General features: G+C 36.9%; 1 protein-coding gene across 1 annotated transcript in view; it reads right to left on the reverse strand.

Annotated features, from left to right (window-relative positions):
- cacna2d3a (calcium channel, voltage-dependent, alpha 2/delta subunit 3a) overlaps positions 1-20,080 on the reverse strand; it is a 167,471-nt gene that overhangs the window by 131,224 nt on the left and 16,167 nt on the right. Inside the window, 2 exon segments of the mRNA XM_073867468.1 lie at positions 533-592; positions 3,684-3,800. Of these exon segments, the coding sequence (XP_073723569.1) occupies positions 533-592; positions 3,684-3,800 (177 nt within the window).

The raw sequence follows: 20,080 nt of genomic DNA on the forward strand, positions 1-20,080 counted from the left end.
GATTTTTGCCGGAGAAAACGAAACTCTACAGAGCAGTCCCAGACGTTCTTCTGAAGCGAAATGAAAATTAAGCGGAAGCCCGTAGGAGGGCGGAGCCAGGCTAGATGTTTTCTGGAAATAACGTACATTGGAAAGCCACGACTGGCCAATCAGAATCAATTTTAGAGAGCTGTGTAATAAGCTGTGGTGTCAATTTGGTATGACGGGGTGAAGGCTGCCATACCATGGCTGCCTGGTCAGGTCAATGCAAAATAATATTTTATAGCAGGATCAGAGTTGTGCTATTTTGTGCCACATTGTAATTGTTTAAAAAAAGTAAATTGTATCCATCACTCGACATTAGATTTTAGCAAAAGACAAATTGCAAAAGACAGGGAACAGTGCTAAATAGTTTATAATCTACAAAACCTAAAGACAGTTTGTAAACACATAAAATGACATTACTAAGCATCAACTGCTCAACATCACTGATAAAGTTATTAATGCCCTAGTGACGGATGCAGTTGCCATGGTAACTGATGATGTTTCTCACCTGTAGCTCAGGGTCCTCCTCGTGATTCAGGTGAGCATCTTCTGCTGCCTCCACCAACCGCTGAAAAGGAAAACAGATAAAGGGCTATTTATGGATTTACTTTGAAAGCTGATGATTTCTGACAAGCGTCACACTTCAGCGAAATGAAGAGGGTCAATGCTTTTAACAAGCAGCCTCAACATAAATGCACCAGGAAAAGAATGATAGAAGGTATATTTTATGTCTTCTGAACAAATACAACAGCACTGTGTGAAAGCCAGAAAAAAATAGTTTTTAAACAGTGCTTGAATTGGCTAGATGTAATGATTCAAAACTCAAATGATTAATTTGTATTATCAAAAATGTGAACCTGTCTGTATAAAATTTTTTAATTACCGTTTTCTACATAAAATCATCCTACATAATTTAAATGACATGGTGTCAAAATATAATCTTGATATACACTCACCTAAAGGATTATTAGGAACACCTGGGCTGCGTTCAGCCCCGACTAAACGTTGCACAACGTTGAACAACGTTTATTAAACAGAAACGGTGATGTGTTGAACGCCCTGTTGTGATGACGCAAGAGTTGCAACTACGGTAGCTGAGAGGCCATTCTTTGTGTCCTTTTTAAATGTTTCTTAAGCCTGATGAAATCGTTATAAATGTGTGTTTAATACTGTAAAAGACCTTCAATGTTACAGTCACTGACCTTGCCGTCCAGAATGAAAGACAACATTCCAACTTGAACCCATTGAGCGAGCTGTCTCTTACCGCGTGGTTTTATACATCTTGCCGCTGATTGGGCTGACATTTCTGACACACCCACCAAACAAGAGAAAACGCTTCTAAAACCTGTTGCATTCCGTTGCACACCGTTTCCAGGAAACATGTCGTTCAACCTGGAAACCGTAGCAAAACGTTGTGCACCGGTGTGAGATTGAACGTGCCCCTGTTCAATTTCTCATTAATGCAATTATCTAATCAACCAATCACATGGCAGTTGCTTCAATGCATTTAGGGGTGTGGTCCTGGGCAAGACAATCTCCTGAACTCCAAACTGAATGTCAGAATGGGAAAGAAAGGTGATTTAAGCAATTTTAAGCGTGGCATGGTTGTTGGTGCCAGACATAATCTGCTCAATTACTGGGATTTTCACGCACAACCATTTCTAGGGTTTACAAAGAATGCTGTGAAAAGGGAAAAACATCCAGTATGACGACCGTAGTTGCAACACGCATTTGGAAAAGCGAGGCACTAGAGATCACTATTTGTTTGAATGCAAAATACAATTTCACCACTAGATGGGGGAAATCCTACTTATTGTCCATTTAAATTAACTGATTTATATTTTATTACATTGAACATAATAATATAAAACATAATAATATGAAACAATTATATTTATAGTAAAAACTCCCCAAAATAGCCCCTGAAATCCATTTTCAGACTCACCCCGTTATTTATTCAAATACATTTCATACAATTTTTCAATACCTTTATATTTTGTTTTAGACGTAGTTCTCTTTATTAAAATAAAGATTTTGGTTGTTGTATGGTACATAGTAGATATAAATGTTTTAAAAGATGTTTTTACAGTAATCATACTGCATTGTAGGTTTATATATCATTGTGATTCCTTCTGCACAGATGCACATTATGTGTAGTCTAAAAATCTAATTTTGCCATCATCAGCCCATTCAGCTCATGTCTGAGAAAAAAACTTGTGCACAAAAATCTACATGAGTGGAATTATTAAGTTCTTGGATTTTACTCCCAACCAGCTGTGTTTTTTAAATGGTGAGTACACATTAATCCAAACTGAAAACAACTTGCACTTATATATCTTAAAATACATCAGTGCCCTTTGTTTTGCCTCAAAATGCACACAAGTATGTTTTTAGTAAGGCATTTTTGTTCAAGCTAGTTATATTTCCTAATTAAACTAAGGCCTAGTCCTGATTTAAGATCATCTCTGTCCGGGAAACCACCCGGTAAAGCAACTTCAAGTTCTATAGCAGTAACAACATAAACATACGGCTTTTGTGGACCAAACGTAACTTCCTGTAAACTTCCGCATATAATCAACAACAACCCTCCAGAGTAGTTTACTTCTGATAACAAGCAAAATAAACAACAAGATGACCTTAGTTCAAAGTCATAGCTAAAGCATATCAACCATACATTGAGCTAACGTTACTGTGTAAAATGAATGTTTACACAACTACAGATCTTTGAATTCTTGCCTGGCTGTCAAATCTCTCTTCAAACTGTGGTGATCCATGCTCGCGTCTCCCCCCATCTTTAGGAAACCGAAACATTTAAATGTTTGACAAGGAATTTGTTCCAGAGATCAGTTTAGTCCCTAGCCATACCAAAAAACAAACAGTGCCCGGATGTTAACTTTGGGCTAGGTGCGGATGACACCGCATATGCGTCCAATGAAACCGTCTACATTTACTCTGTACTAAACGTGCTGGGTTGTTTTATTTTAACCCAGGGCTGGGTCAGTATTGGACAGAACACATGGCTGGGTTGTTTTAACCCAATTGTTGGGTTATTTCAATCCATGGTTGAGTAAAAACAACTCAGCATTGGGTCGTTTTAACCCAGCACTGGGTTCTGTCCAAGACTGACCCAGCCCTGGGTTAAAATAAAAACAGCACTTTTTGGAGTGTATAAAAACAATGAGGACTATTTAAGAACATAGACTAACATACATGAGACAAAAGTGCAAAATGTGTAAAAGTGATTTTTTTAATAAACTGTTTTAATAAAATTCACCAACTCAACACGTTTAGATTTTAATGCTTTTATCTAATGTTATCATTTTAAGAAAATGATGAGGTGTCCTGATGCATGAATTGTTCACACATAAAAAGCAGTGAATGTGTAGTATCAGTTTGATTCATCAATTCTGCAGACTAAGTCTGAGCATCTGTGACAACAGACGTATATCAGGATGAAGGTTGTTGTTCTTTGTTGGTAAAGCAAGTATGTGTTGAATAGTATGTATTACAAATTTCTTGTCTCCAAAGCAAACATCTCAAACATGCAGTTCATGCAAGACATCCCAAGAATTTACTCTCTCTGAAAAAATTTGCCAAGGTATGTAAACTTATAAGCACAACTGTACATACAAATTTACTGTACATACAAAGAGAGTTACCTTTATAGCTTGGGACTTCTTGTGAAACATCTGTTCCATGTTCTCAGCGAGTTTCTTCACAAGTCTGAGTCCATCAATCTCTTCCACTCTCAGTGACTGCTCAAATTCTTTATATTTCTGTAGAAATAAAGTGAAATCAGGCAATGACTGAGTGAATCTGAATTTGTACATACAGCATATCTTTGTTGTTTGGTGTGATCTCAGAACGATGCTATTTCAGACCATTGCATTGTCTCATACACTGTACTTCTTGATAGGATCGTTCTGTCCACACCACACTACCGATTAGGCAAAACAATAATTTCCTACTAAATATAGCTTTATTAGTAATCTCCCAGACCTGTCCTAAATGAAAGATGTAACCCTACACTTTGTCCGGTTCCGGTTTAACACGGCTGCATGATCTAAGCTTGGAACTTCGTCAATTTTATCATCTAAATCCTCATTTTTACTATCTTATTCATATCTATTTAATAAAACATATTAGTTTAACTCAGGAATACTTTACCTTGCCATTATCAAATAGTATTATTAAACTTAACAATCTATTACTAGTAACACCCAGTCTTAGCATATAGCCTGCTAGCATCACCAAACGAAGAACTAGAACGTATCTGAACGCTAGTTGAGGAAAGTAAGACCACTAATGTTCATGTTACACTGTTTCTGATGCACCTAGTGTTACAGGTAATGCACTTAGCTCAGTTCCGACATCAGAGTCAAGGCGGCTGACTAACTGGGTGACTGTTAGGTGGCATAGTCGTATTCAGCACCCACCACACTCTCCTATGACTATTTCTAACAGATTCTCCCCCCTTAACAGCACACCAGCTGAGATGCTTGTTATAAGTGCCCTGGTTATAGGTGATTCTATTTTCAGGAACGTAGAAATAGAGGCACCAGCCATCATAGCCAAATTTATACCGGAAGCCAGAGCGTCTGGCATTAGATCCAAACTTAAAGTGCTGGCTAATGTAAAGCGTAAGATCTCTAAGATTGTTATTTGAGTCGGGACTAATGACAACAGCTTTCAAACTGGCAGTTTTTAGACCCCTCATTAAAAAGATGCACCTTGACCTAGGAGACCTTAATAATTTTAGACTAATCTCAAATCTCCATTTTCTTTCTAAAATATTAGAAAAAGTAGTGGCAAGCCAGCTGTGCACATTCTTAGTAAATAATAGCATGTACGAAATGTTCCAATCAGGATTCAGGCCCCACCATAGCAAAGAGACAGCACTGCTTAGAGTTACAAATGACCTTTTAACATCCAATCTCGGAATCTCAATTCTTATATTACTAGACCTTAGTGCAGCCTTTGACACAATAGATCACACAGTTTTACTTAATAGACTAGAAAACTATGTTGGCATCAGTGGTCAGGCTGTCACTTTGTTTATGTAAATGAGGAAAAGTCATGTCACTCTCTGGTAAAATACGGCATACCGCAGGTATCAGTTCTAGGCCCTATTCTGTTCTCGTTATATATGTTACTTCTAGGATAAGGTGACCAGATTTTTCAAATAACAAGTAGGAACATGTCCTTGTTCAATAGTTAAAATAACCTTAAAAACTTATTTGTTATTGTCTATGAATTTACAATTGGGGACAAAACCCTTTTGAATGCTTTCATCTTTTATTGTTGTGGGTTTATGGAGAACCAAACACCAAAAAACGTGACTGTCCACGGAAAATGGGAACATCTGGTGACCTTACTCTAGGAGACATTATCAGGAAATATAACATACGTTTTCACTGCAATCCAGATGATACTCAGCTTTACATTTCCTCACATCCTAGCGAAACCCACCAGTTTTCTAAGCTAACAGATTGTATTAGTGATATTAGTTAATGGATGGCAAATAACTTCCTTATGCTAAACTCCAATAAAACAGAGATAATTATTGTTGAACCAAATAGCTCCAAACTAAATATGTCAAATTACAAGTTCCCCATAGAAGGCTGCACTGTGGTGCCATCTTCCACGGTTAAGAACCTAGATGTGATGTTCGACAGGAATCTATCCTTCGATAGTCATATCTCCCATGTCTGCTGCACAGCATTCTGCCATCGTAGAAATGTCAAAAAAAATCTCAAAAATACACCATATGCTGTGCTTCAGATGGAGAGAAGCTTATCCACGCTTTTATGACCTCAAGAATAGACTTTTGTAACTTTTTCCTCCGGGGGTGTCATACAAATCAGGTAAACAAGCTTCAGCTGGTTCAAAACACCACTGCAAAAGTCCTTACTCGATCTAAAAAGTATGATCACATAAGCCTAATTTTGGGATCTTTACACTGGTTACCAAATAAATATCGCAAACATTATATATATATTATTTTAAATGCTTAATTTCTATAAATTCTGGCTCTCTTTCTCTAGGGTTTTTTTCTTCCTAGGACTTTATCCTCCTGACTAAAAAGCAAAGATTCTTTAACTCCTAGGAAGTCAGCTGACATTGTCTTAGAATTCTCTTCTATACTTTACATTATTACCGTAAAACTTCAAATAATAGCCCGGGCTTTTATTTTCCCAAACCTATCATCACACCAGGCGTCTAAAAGAGACAGGCGTCTATAAGAGACAGGCTTTTAATTTAATTGTTCCAGCATGACAGCAGGAGGTTACCACATATTACGTTTTATTTTTAATTTGAATGTGTTTAACAAATTTGTTGGTGTAATAACATGAGTCTTATATTATTGGCAGTATAATTTAAGAAAACAATGTTATGTTTTTTTATTGGTTGCTGCGTGAAATCTTACCCAGACACTACAGTGCTATTTTCTGATTGGCTGTTGTGTAGCCTCTTTCTTTTTTTGTATTGGCTCGCTCGACTAGAACTCTAGGGAAGACGGGCTTGATAGAGAGAGAGAGCAGTGCGGCCAGATACATTTTAGGCGCTGCAGCATATTAAATATAATAAATAGTGTTTCCGCGTGAGAAATACAGTGTGTGGCGGGAGTGCATGCATGACAAAAGACTGAAAGCCCGGCTATTGTCAGCGGCCTCAAAACACTACCGGCCCACCGGAAAAAGTACTGACTCCCTCGATTGCCACTTCGCTACTGTCAGCTTGTTGTGTTGTCATAGTGATGAGTAAAGCAACGACTGCGTCTGTCACGTGACATCTACCGGTAAGCAAAAAAAACTTTAGCGTGTTCAATCTGCACCATAGAACTGTCTTAAACAGACTATCTGACAGGTTTTAGAAGATGAAATACAACCCGAAACTAAAAAACAGACCAGGCCTTTATTTGAGACAGGCGTTTATTTACCCAAACCTGTCGTCACACCAGGCGTCTAAAAGAGACAGGCGTCTATTTGGGACTCGGCTATTATTTGAAGTTTTACGGTACTATGCAGGCTAGTATGGTTTAATCTTAGGCACTGTACTCTGCTTCTTATGTTGTCAACCAATTTTTCTGTGTTTTCTCCTGCTTCTATCAATGTAAAGCTGCTTTGAAACAATTAAACAATTGTGAAAACCACTAGATAAATAAAATTGAATTGAATAGATAATCGTGAAGATCTGGATGCTTGAAACATTGAACAACGTTTGTTCTAGCACATTGGAAGCTGTTGCTCCCATTAGATCAAAGAGAATCAAGAAAGAACCGTCAGCACGATGGTATGACCATCATACCGCAGTATAGGGATGGGACGGTTAGAAAATTTCATATCATGATTATAGTGACCAAAGTTATCACGGTTATCAATATTATCATGGTTTTCTTAAATTTCTTAAGTTTTATTTTTGAAAATCAGCAAACAACAAATACAATTAGCAGCTATATGCACTTTTTAAAGCATAAACATTAAATCAGGGGTGTCCAGCCTTTTTTTGTGTGGCAATCTACTTTTAAAATGATTAAGCTGACAAGACCTACCTGCTAAAAAAACATTTTTTAACAAAACACTGTTACATTTTTTAATAACACTTTAAATGTGTGTTAGGAGGACTATCTCTACGTTGAATTTAGGGCTGTCATCATTACTCCATTCTTTTTGAGGAGTTAAAAAAAATCCTCGAGTACATGCTGAGTCCTTATAGCGGAATAGCGGAGATGCGGTTTTGATGAAATAAACTGACAAAATTATCAGAAGCATCTCTCTCTCGTTCGGTTGGTCGATCGATCGCGTGCACATACACCGTACGTGTGGATCAACTCCAGCATGTATGTGCATCCAATTTTCGGAAGTTAGACGACTCCGCTGCAGCGGGCAGGCATACGATTTATAAAAACACACTTGAGAAGAAATGCGCAACAACTCAAAAAGACTTCTAAGACCATAATGCCAATTTGGCGCTTTGCTTTCCGAAGCTCGTGGAGGCGTGGAGCAGCATACACAGTTGTTAACTTATAGGCGATCTACCGGCATTGCATTTTCAATCGACTGGTTGTATTGGACACCCCTGCATTAAATGAACATTAACATGGAGCCCTGAGATGTATCAACCTGTTTTAATGAACAGTAGCTTAAATAAGAACATCAAATGCACACATAAGCAACGCATTAAAACACAGTGCACCTGTTACTGCATCCGCCACGCCTTCTCGCACAAAAACTAATGTTGCATGCGAGCGCCTGCGTCAAGCTGATTCTGGCTGGACAGGATTTACCGCGAGTTTTCAAAATTATGGTAATCAAACATGGTTGTAATGATAATTACATTTTAAACGATAATACTAACCGTCAGGACATTTTATCATGGTTAATCGTGAAATCGGTAATCGTCCCATCCCTACCGCAGTCCTTAAAAAGGCAGCTAGAAAAATGGAGTGTAGACGGAGGAGCACAAAGCTAGAGTTATGGCACAAACTGGGCTACAACATTATGTGAGCAACATATATGTACATGTTTGTATTTCTGAGGGAAAATGTTTATGTGTGTGTGTTTTTTTTTTTTAAAGCAAAATGGTTCAAGTCCACAAAACCCATACTAAACATGTTTTCACAAGATTTTTCAAAACTGGATCTAGTAGTCTAAAGTTTTTTTTTAAATGATGTGAAGATCATTCTGCCTACATGTTCACATAAAAATATATATTGATTTAGAATTTCTAAGACACTTTTTGCTTTGAAAGGTCATATGCGAGGAGGCGTGAAAGCTCCTGAATAAAGGTAACACAAGGCAGAAGAAGGGCAAAACAATACAATTTCAAACAGTAAGTCCATGGGGAGTGGAGGGTGGGATGAGCCAAGGGGGAGTCTGGAGCAGGAGGAGCCTGATGGACTGCCAGAGGCAGAGGTGGGTAGTAACAAATTACATTTACTTCGTTACATGTACTTGAGTAAATTTTTTGGGTAACTAGTACTTTTAGAGTAAATTTAAGGATGAATACTTTTTACTCTTACTCAAGTACATGTGAAAAAACTGTACTTTTACTTCGCTACATTCGGTGGCGTTACTGCGCTACTGTTAAATGGTAATAATTAATGAATATATATTTTTTTTAAAGTTTATAGGGCGTGTTCTAAAGTTTTGCGAGACAGGCTGCGTCACCCTTTAGCGCGCTTAACCATGCGGTCACCCTTTAGCGCGCGCAGCCGCGCGTAGATGATAGGAGAAGCAGATGAGGTCGCGTGTGCGTTGTACGAGATTTCGGAGGCAGATCATGCATGGCGGCTTCAAGTTTGGTCTATGTTTTCACTCCAAGAGGTCAAAAAAAAGAATAGTTTCATGCGATGCATGCTTTGTTCAATAAACGAGCTGACATCTCAGCGTACAGGAATTCAAGATCCAACCTGAAGTGGTAAGTCACAGTAATGTCTATTTGAACACTGGTCATTTCACACACTGAGTTTTTTTGCCATATGCACTCTTGTGCAAGCGATGACCAAACCTAGTGTAAGTTAAACCATACAAACAGCATCTTCACATCTGCACATTTCCATATCATTTCCCCACAACTAAACAAACTGAACAGCATAATGTAAGGACGTCTTGCATTATACACAAATCCGGACACCTCACTAATGTGTAGAAAATACATTCAAATTAAAACGGGATATTATTTTAGTTAAATCCTTCCTAAAGAATGAATGAATAAAAATAAAAGAATAAAGTTTGATTTAAAAAAAACTTATTATATATTATAATAAATGTAGACTTGATTTGCACAAACAGATAAGTTCCATATGAAATTCTAAAATGATCAGTTTTATTAAGCTCCTGTTTATGTTCAGTAATTGCACTTTAACAGTGGCGGTTCTACACAGAGGTCATGGGTGGCCCTTACCTCTGTAGTTATGTCCCTGGCCACCCCTGTGGCCACCCCGTGCTGACAAAATAAACAAGTATAAATTTATTTAGATTTTACACGCGAGCGCCAAAAGCGGAACTAATGCGACGCAACGTTCTTCACGGGCAAATTAAAGCGGCGCACCCAACCACTGTAGCTGGCTGCGGGTGCTGATCGGCGAGTGCCTCAATTCGTTCCCAATCTCCTGATGTTGAGAATGTGTATGCAGGTTTGGGCACTGGTAAGGACTCTAGCTCACTTGACATTGGGACACTGTTCACTTGTTCTCCTGTGACGTGACTGCTTAAGCGCATTGTGATCATTCACAGCTGTTACTCATCAACGACCGGCAAAACTAACATCTCGCTAACTTTTTGAAGTTTACACATTGTAAAAAGCGCTGTAATTATGCTCTTACATATACGTGCATAAAATTGAAGGAATATAATTAAATGTTACATAAAATGTTTACAGTTTAAAATAAATATTATTTTAAATATTGATTAGATTGCTAGACAGTTAGGGACCACAATGTGTGTTTATAAGTAAACTAAAACAAACGTTTGTCTTTATAAAAGTTTGCATTTCATAAAGTTTATTGAGTAGGCTCGCATGCTTTTCGGTTGGGGTGCTTTAGAAAAGAGCCCAGCTCCCCTTTTGCACCTGCACTCACTCTTGTATTAAATAAATATGTATATGATTGTAAAGTAAAATAACGTTTACGGGGCAGTTTCCCGGAAAGGGATTAGACTAAATAAATGTAAGAGCTGTCCAAACTGAAAACAACTTGCCATTCCATATCTTAAAATATACCAGTGCCCTTTGTTTTGCTTCAAAATGCACACAAGTAATGTATTTAGTAAGGCATGTTTGTTAAAACTAGTTATATTTCCTAATTAAACTAAGGCCTAGTCCTATCTTAAACTAATTCCTGTAACCACACCTATAATCTTTAAATATAATTTCTTGCCATTTTTTATGTGCCCCTCTGGTAAAACACTGGCCCCTCCTTGGCCCCCCTAGTGAAATTTGTCTAGAACCGCCACTGCACTTTAATGGCAATGAAAATAACCTGTTCATATAAAAATATGATAACAGACACACACGTTCTTTTTGGTTTACTGTTTGCATGTTTAAAGGCAGATGCTGACAAGTTTGTGTTGTGAACATGAAAATAAATACAGAGTTAACCGTCAGAAAAACATCTGTGTGTGTGTGTGTGTGTGTGTGTGTGTGTGTGTGTGTGTGTGTGTGTGTGTGTGTGTGTGTGTGTGTGTGTTTGAGATTTAATCTCAAATGACACGTTATGTGATGTTAATGTACCCATTGCATGACTGAGATAGGCTGCTTTACTTGTATATAAGCAGAACAATGAGACTTTTAAGGAGAGGTTTGTGAAAACCCTCCAAGTAGTCTGAAATTCAGTGCTTGCTACTTCTCTATCAGATCGGAAGTAACGAGTAACTAACTACTTGAGTAGTTTTTTCATCTAATACTTTTTTACTCTTACTCAAGTAAATAATTAGATACTTTTACTTGAGTACATTTTTGTATAAGTACTTGTACTTTTACTTGAGTACAGATTTTGGGTACTCTACCCACCTCTGGCCGGAGGCAAGCCAGAGCAAGGGCCCAGGGCAGCGTTAAAGGGGGGAGGAGCCATGGTAGAAATTATATGGTGGTTACCACCCTGGGGACGACCGGTGAAGAGGTTGCCAACACTGAAGACACTGAGAAGTTAAGTAAAAACACTGCCATGCAATAGTGCAAATAACAGTAAAATCAGGAATGGAGTATTAATGTCAGCGCTTCCACTCCTGTGGCAATAACTTTAGGTGACAGCGCATCTAGATTATGTCATGATCATTTTTAATCCATGCCCGGATTTTCCAATAATTCACATAAAATGACATATTAGAGTTTTTAATATAGAGTATATCTTCCAAAGGATTAGCTTTGTCTGTCTCTCTCAAGGGTTTTTTTCTCCCAAGGACTTTTTTCCCCACAGGGTTTTTCTCCATTACATTATTTCTCAGAGATAATGAAACTATGTTACATTATCTCTTTCCCAGCCAATGACAAGTTATCTCATCAATTAAGAGAAACTCTTCCCTGCCAATGACAAGTTATCTCGTCAATTACAGGTTTTTCAATCACTAACAAGCGCTTATCCATACTTAAGATAATTTTTCTAAACTCTTAACACAGACTTACATCTACAAAACACAATTGGCCAAATTGATAAATCTCCTCTCAAAAACATATTTTGTTAAATATCTACAAACTCTCTATTTCAAAACAGAACACATCTTTCACTGCACACACTCACTTTACTGAAACACTGGAATTATTTTATTCTTTGACAGAATAATTTAATTTTGTTTTCACTTCCCAAGGTACATGGAGTCAATCAAAGTACACCAGGTTTCAAAATACTGCCTATTGTTGACGTTAGAAAAACTGCATAGACTTTAATGTTTCAGGTAACATGCAATCCACCTTTTACACAAAATTTCTTAGTTGGGAACTGTATGTACACATTTACACTAATGTTCACATTCAAACGCATTCTAGTAGAAAGCAAATCAGTAGAAACACAATATAATAGAACAGAAAAAGGTTTACAGTATTACTTACAGTGAACAAAATATCATATATAAGAGCATTTTGAAAAACAAAACAGCAAAAAGCCCAGATAAGAAGGGGGGAACTAAAATTAGCACAAAATTAATGTATCTAACATATCACATCTGATATCATCCAAGGCGATGCACCTGGGATAAAACCGCTTGGTATGTCGGATCCACCCTTGGCAATCTTGAACTGTGCTGTCCCTGCAGCCAGCATCCATCGCTTCAAGGAGGGACATCTGGTCATGTGGCTGATGGTCATAAACCTTCCACCTCCATGCAGAAAAGATCTCCTCTACGGGGTTGAGTAAAGGTGAATAGGGAGTAAGACATATACAAGTCTTGGGTGGACTTCAAATCATGTTGTCATTGCTTGCGAATTATGGAAAGCAACATTGTCCCAGGTAATTACAAAGGTCCTCATGTTTTCACCCTTCGGATCCTGCTCTGGTACCAGGCGCTGGTGGAGATCATTGAGAAAGGCAAGGAGGCGCTTGGTATTATAGGGTCCAACCTGACATCTGTGAAGGAGTAATCCTGCATTTGCCATTGCTGCACACATGGTAATGTTTGCCCCTTCTCTGTCCTGGCACATCAACTGTGGCCCTTTTTCCAATTATATGTCATCTACGTCGATGAATTCATGAGGGGCCTGGTTGGCCTCCAATTCCATAACCCTCTGAAACAAAGTTTATGTATATCATGTCATTATTGTATACCATACTGTACTGTAACATATTACTGTGAAGGTTACCTACTTGCAAAGTGCAAAGCTTATAGAACTGGACATTGAATTGAATCTACATTATACTGGGACATATTGTTGTCGTAGCTCCTTGACTCTCTCAATGTTCCTCTCAAAGGGAACAGTGTAGAGCTGCTTTATCTGCACTCTGTGTTTGGACAATGTCCGTGTAATGGTTATGAGGCTGATGCTTTCTATATTGCCACATATCTCATGCTCCTCCACAATTCTAGTTTTAATTTCATGCAGGGTGGAAGACGTTGCATTCTTTAGAGGGGAAAAAAATCAACATAAGCATTACTGTACGACCTTATTGACATGCCAAGTGAGAATAGAAACAATCCATGTAAAATGCAATACTTACCTGTTGGTTTGTTGAAAGATGGGAATAATGGAGGCAAACGTTGACCACCTCAAATTGGGTTGCACTCTTACACCTCTTCCTTGCCCTCTCCTTGGGCCTGCTCCTCTTCCTGGACCTGCACCTCCTACTGCACCTCTCACTGCACTTGCACCTCCTACTGCACCTCTCACTGGCCCTGCATCTCTCACTGGACCTGCATCTCTCACTGGACCTGGTCTTCTCCCTGGGCCCCTTGCCCTTCCTCGTCCAGACATTACAGTGTTTGTCTTTTTCTGTTTCCAAAAACATCACTCCTCAAAGTCCTCATTTTATAGTAATACAGTTTTTTACGATTGCTATGACAGATTTTTCAATACTTTTAACAAGTTTTCAAAACTCTTAACACAGTAGGCACTACATCCACCTGTGTAAGCTATACTATTAACACATTTCTTGTTGGTTTAACACAAAATGCATATAATTAACACAAATTTAAAATGCTTGAACTTCTTTTACAAACAAGCTCAAACAAGACCAAAACAATAGATTTTTAAAGTCAAATTTACAAATGCTTTCACACAGCATGTCAAAACAGATAACATCATGTGCTAAACCTCACTTATAGTCAAAGTAAACAGCTGTTTATATGATGACTTGAAAGATAAATATATTCCCTGTATTTTATTCCATTGGGATTGAAAAACAATTTATTGTACCAATGCAAATATATAAATCACAGCTGATTCCCACCTAGGAAACACACTCAGGATCTTTCAATTGCATGACTATATAGTATACAATAGAGTAAAGGAGGGCCTCTTTAGGTCGATCTTGTGTGGAAAAGGAACAATATGAGCAACACAAAAAATTAGATATATATGTCTGCACAAGTCAACGGAAGACCACCAGGACAGTTTTCCTCCAGTCCCACCTGGATGCAATAGATGGTGCGTTCACAGACATTACACCTGAACACTGTCAGGGGTGGATAAGACATGGCAAAAGATTATTTCCAAGATGCCTTGCCAGAGAAGAAATCAGGTTTAATGTGAATGAGAACATGTGGCCAAATAGAAACGCAATAGATTAGATCATACTGTAAGATTTTCTTTTTTGCTTTATTCTTCAGTGGCTTTTTCTGTTTGTATTTTTTATTTGTACTTTTTTACTGTAAATGGAAGTAATATTGAATATGTTTGTTATCTTGCAGTAATGTCCTGTTGTAAATACTGAAAAGTCTTTACTGCAGCAATTTTGTCTACTTTTTTTTCATAAACCGTACTCTAAGATGGGTGATTCATTTTTGTCTCGAATTGCTGCAGCAAAACAAACAAAATGCATGCATTTACTAAACCCAACTAAACAAAAATGTACGTAAACACGTTTTCAAAAGAAACTAGTGCAAAACTCAGTCTATAATCAATACATTCTACTGTCTATTGTATAAGGACAGACTTACACATAAACTTATGCAGTTTTTGTTTTTCCATCTTATGTTTGTGTTTTTCATGACATTGTGTTATGATTGACTAAATGTTTCTGTTGGAAGAGAGCATGTGTTGGTGATTTGGTATAACTAGTTGTTCCTGAGACATGTTTACAGTGTTTTTGTAAACAGTGTGAGAGTTTAGTTTACAATGTGTGATTTTGAGGATAAAATTAACCGTTTTGCCAGTTGTGTGTTGTAGGTGTGTTGATGCGTTAAGAGTTTAGAAAATTTGTTAAAAGTATTGAAAAAAATGTGTCATAGCAATCGTAAAAAACTGTAATACCCCTCCCACTGAGTCTAAGCCAGACTGGAATCAGCTGTGGTTGGCCCAATTCACCCAACATAAATCAGCTGTGTGTCAATTATTCAATTGTTTGTTTATTGTCAGCTGATATTGTTTTTAAACTGATATCATTGCAGAAGCAGATGTTTTTATACTGTATCTAAGGTTTGGAATATTGTTTTTGCTATTGTGGGATGTTGTTTGTTAACATTCGTAAATACTACAAAAACAATCCATAATTTTGTTGGGAGGTATAGCTTGTCTGTTAAGAAAATGTAAGCATTGTGGAAATGTGTTCACTGATTGCATATTTTGTGAACGACATGAAATGTGTGAATGGTATGGCCACAAAAGACTGATGCTGTGCTAATTGTGTTTAGAGTTTTGAAAAAGGGACAACTGTTTGGACAAATGCTTGTTAGCGACTGAAAAAACTGTAAGAGAAAACGTCCCTGGTAATGACAAGTTATCTCGGCCATTAAGAGAAAACTCAAGTTTTTATGGCAATCCATATTTTCGCTATTATCCACTAGGTGGTGCTCCTACACAACTTATAAAACACTGAACAAATGAAGATAGGATGAAACATTTTATTTTATTTAAAAGCAGAGGGTTCTTTAATTTAATATATTATATGTTTACATTAAAAAAAAAAAAATTCTGGAAGGCATTCAACTTTTGTGAAAATCATAAAAAATGCTGGCTGGCAACTTTTAACTCTCACCGCCAGCATTTTTAAAAAAAGTTGCCAGCCAGAGCCAGCGTTTTTCATGATTTTCACCAAAGTTTAATGCCTTCCAGAAAATGTTCTTCTTCAGATATATAAACATACAATATACCAAATGAAAGAACAGACCCTCTGCTTTCAAACAAAAAAAACCGTTTCATCCTACCTTGAGAAGTTCTGTTGTAATCAGCTTTTGAATATGGGTAGGTTTCTGCAAAAACACCACATTTTGAGCAAAAAGCAGAGATAATTCCATGTTTGTGACGGACTTTTCATAGAGATCCCATTCAGAGCGATCTTTAAAACAGACACGGACATGCAGCAGCTTGCCATAGGGCAATACTTCCGGGTTTAAAAAGTTGCGGAAGGGCGCCACCTGGTGGATAATAGAGGTATTGCGGAAAGACGGAAAATCTCGTCATTGGTGGATAATAGCGGTATTGCGGAAAGACGGAAAATCTCGTCATTGGCGGGTAAGCGTTTTCTCTTAATTGACGAGATATCTCGTCATTGGCGGGGAAAGAGTTAACAAAAAGCTGGGGGAGAAAGAGTACATACTCTGCTAACTAGGATGGTTTAATCTTAGTCGCTGTTGTCCTCTGATATTTCTGTGTTTTCTCTCGTTTTTATTAATGTAAAGCTGCTTTGGAACAATTCAACAATTGTAAAAAGCGCTATATAAAGAAAATTTTATTTAATCATATATTTATAGGTTACAAAAACATTGTGCAAATTTTTTTACTAAAAGTAGAGTTTAGGAAAAAGCACAACAAGTCATCTAATTCAAACTTTATATATATATATATATATATATATATATATATATATATATATATATATATATATATATATATATATATATATGAAGAGTTTGGTTCCAAAACGCAATAAATCCATTTTGACAAATTTTGGTAAAAACGTGTTTTCTATACCAAGAAAGTGACAAGATGAAAACAACTATTTTCTGTTACAAACTTTCACATAGCATCTTTAGGTTATAAAAACATAAAAAATTCAAATCCATAAGTTGATTTTCAAAGATTTATTATAAAAACGGATTATTTTTTCCACAAAATGCAATAAATCCATGACAAGTTTTTATTAAAAATGCTATAAATCTATTGAATCAATAGCCTATATAAATGTGCATTCATCTTTGCCATGTTATATTCATTTAGTTGACTAGTTGTACACACTAATTAAAAATATAAACATTAATGTTATTAATCAAAACACTTACTTTGTGATATTAAGATCACTGTCATTGCGGTTACTTGACGTCTTCGCTTAACGTCTTTCACAGAGATCAGCTGTAAAATGTTTTTGGTCCTGCTCGATTTTCGTTGACTTTGAGTAAAATTATGGAAAGTTTTTCATAAGATCCTCTGGGGTCAATGTGTTAGCATGAGAAGCTTGATGCTGTCGGGAGAACAAGCACCCGTCTCCCGAGTGCCTTTCAGGGAAATTATTAGATGTTGATGGCTTACGTTTCTTTCCCATCACAGAAAACCATCACAGGTTTAGGGATGCAATTAAAGTATTATTTTGTTTTGTTTTTTGATCACGTAGTACAAAGTAGATGAGGAAAACTAGGACTCCGTGTACTCAGCGCGTCCGCCATTGTTTGTTTACATTGCGTGAACGGTGGGCTGTAATATCAGAAATGGATTTATTGCATTCTGTAAAAAAGGAGCAGTGGCGTTTGTCGCATTTTGGGAAAAAAGGGAGAAAAGATGACAGAATAACATGGCGGATATTGGATTTTGCGTAAAATTAAGAATTTACTTTTAACAACTGACCTGATATAATGCTGATTTTGGCAGTAACTCATTTTTTTCAAAAATGGCGTTTATTGCGTTTTGGAACCAAACTCTTCATATATATATATATATATATATATATATATATATATACATTATATATGGCTTTATTTATTATTTATTTATTTCACCTTACAACAATAATGTAATGTTTTTGTTGAGTTAGGTTTAGTACTGGTTCATACACAACTAGGGTAAGCCAAGTTTAAAATGACACGTTTTGTAATATATCTGGGTAAGGATTGAGTTAGAACTTGATATTTTTTATTGTTTCAGGACCTACAGAACATGCTGACCCAAGAACATGCCTTACTCAGCAAATTCAGAATGCCCTGACACATCATTTACTTTAAATAAACAGACTGCAACATGATCTCTCACTTTTTCATCTGCATTCCAGCAACCTAATACACTTTTATTTAACCTCCTAAGACCTGGGGTGTATTCCAGAAAGCAGGTTATGTGACTTATAAGGGTAAGTTTAGGAGTAAGTAAGTGGATAACCTCTGCTTTCGGTTCCAAAAACTTAGGTAACTTTCGGGTTTTGTACCAAGCAGGTTATGTTGCAGTGTTAGTTCATTTTAGTTAAAGGTATAAGAGGATTTTCTTTTTCCGGGTCAATCATCAAGACTATTGGTCATCCTAGTTGTCAATCATTCTGGTGATATGTTTACGTAAAGCCGCCGTACGTGCTTGTCCCTAGGCTCGCTTTCTGCACATGTTCACTTACAGGTGTATATGTGTGGTGAGCTACGGTTTCAGCCATTCATTGAAGCTCCCGTTCTTACCGTGTTTTTTCGAAATGTCTGAGGGTTGCAAGAGAAAAAGTACGAATTGTATGACAAGAAGAGAAAGGCCTCTGAAGAAAGAAACAAGACCATTGTGTTTTTGGGAGAATATTTCACACGCTGGTCTGTGCTAAAGCACAAAGTTTCAAAGTTTCTACTCGACAGGTAACGTTTGGCATGCTATTTGGAGAAATCCATTTAAATCACTGCTAGTAAAAGTTGATGTAAGCTAGAACTGCGCAGACACGGTAAACATCTCAATGTATGAGCCATGCCGACAGCAATTTGTAAACAGAGCGTGAACAAGAACAACTAGGCTCTTGCATGCTCTCTCGTGCACACGTTTAAAAGGCGTTCCCTCTCACGCATTTATTTTATTACATTTACACTCACGTTCCTGCCTGCAGTCTCTGATAGTCATGTGCTTTCAACCTGACCCACAGAATAACACAGGTGAAGCGTGAAGCACATGCATGATTTAACACTGACCCACAGAATGACACAGGTGAAGCACAGACTTCATTAGGTGAAGCCCATTGAAACACAGACATGGCAAAGTGGTCAGAGATTTCCTATTATCAGTTAGAATCATGTACATAATGAAATAAAACTATAAATATTTCACATAGTATCATTTTTATTGCTTAAACATGCACTTCAGATCCTTAGCCTCCTCTCTACATTTGATCTATAGTTGGTATTTCTCTAAATCACCTTTCCTTTTCTTTAAAATGGGCCTTTTGCATCTTCTTTCCTGAGCTATCATTTTTGAGCCAAAGGGAAATTGAGATATTTGGATATATTAGATGATACAGGACATATTAGAACATGTTACTATTGGCACTAATGTAACATTTTTATTCTCCTCTTCTGTCACAGCACAGCTTTACAATTAAAAGAGGGTGCATTAATCTATCAGCTATCAGTTAATTTTAAATCACCCAAAAGAGCAGAAGTAAAATAAGTACAATATAGTGAATATTATCATAGTACATTTTATGTATACACAATACAAGTATATTTAAAGAACTGTAAATAAGCCTTATGACAAATGTATGCACTTTACGTGCCACAAAAGATATTCATAATGAGTATATTTAAAATCATATAATCTATGATTATTTTTACAGGCTTTTAAATATGTGTATTTACGTTGAGACACATGTAATATTGGGCTTGATTAAATGGGGTAAAATAGGTTTGTATTAATTAATTAATTAATTTTATCTGTTTTGTAATCACGCACTTCTAAGCCGATCATAAAACGTTAATTTTGTCTGAAAGTATTGGTTTATAATGTTTTTGAATGAGAAATAACATTT

The sequence above is a fragment of the Misgurnus anguillicaudatus genome, chromosome 5, assembly GCF_027580225.2.
Source record: "Misgurnus anguillicaudatus chromosome 5, ASM2758022v2, whole genome shotgun sequence".
Taxonomy (NCBI): domain Eukaryota; kingdom Metazoa; phylum Chordata; class Actinopteri; order Cypriniformes; family Cobitidae; genus Misgurnus; species Misgurnus anguillicaudatus.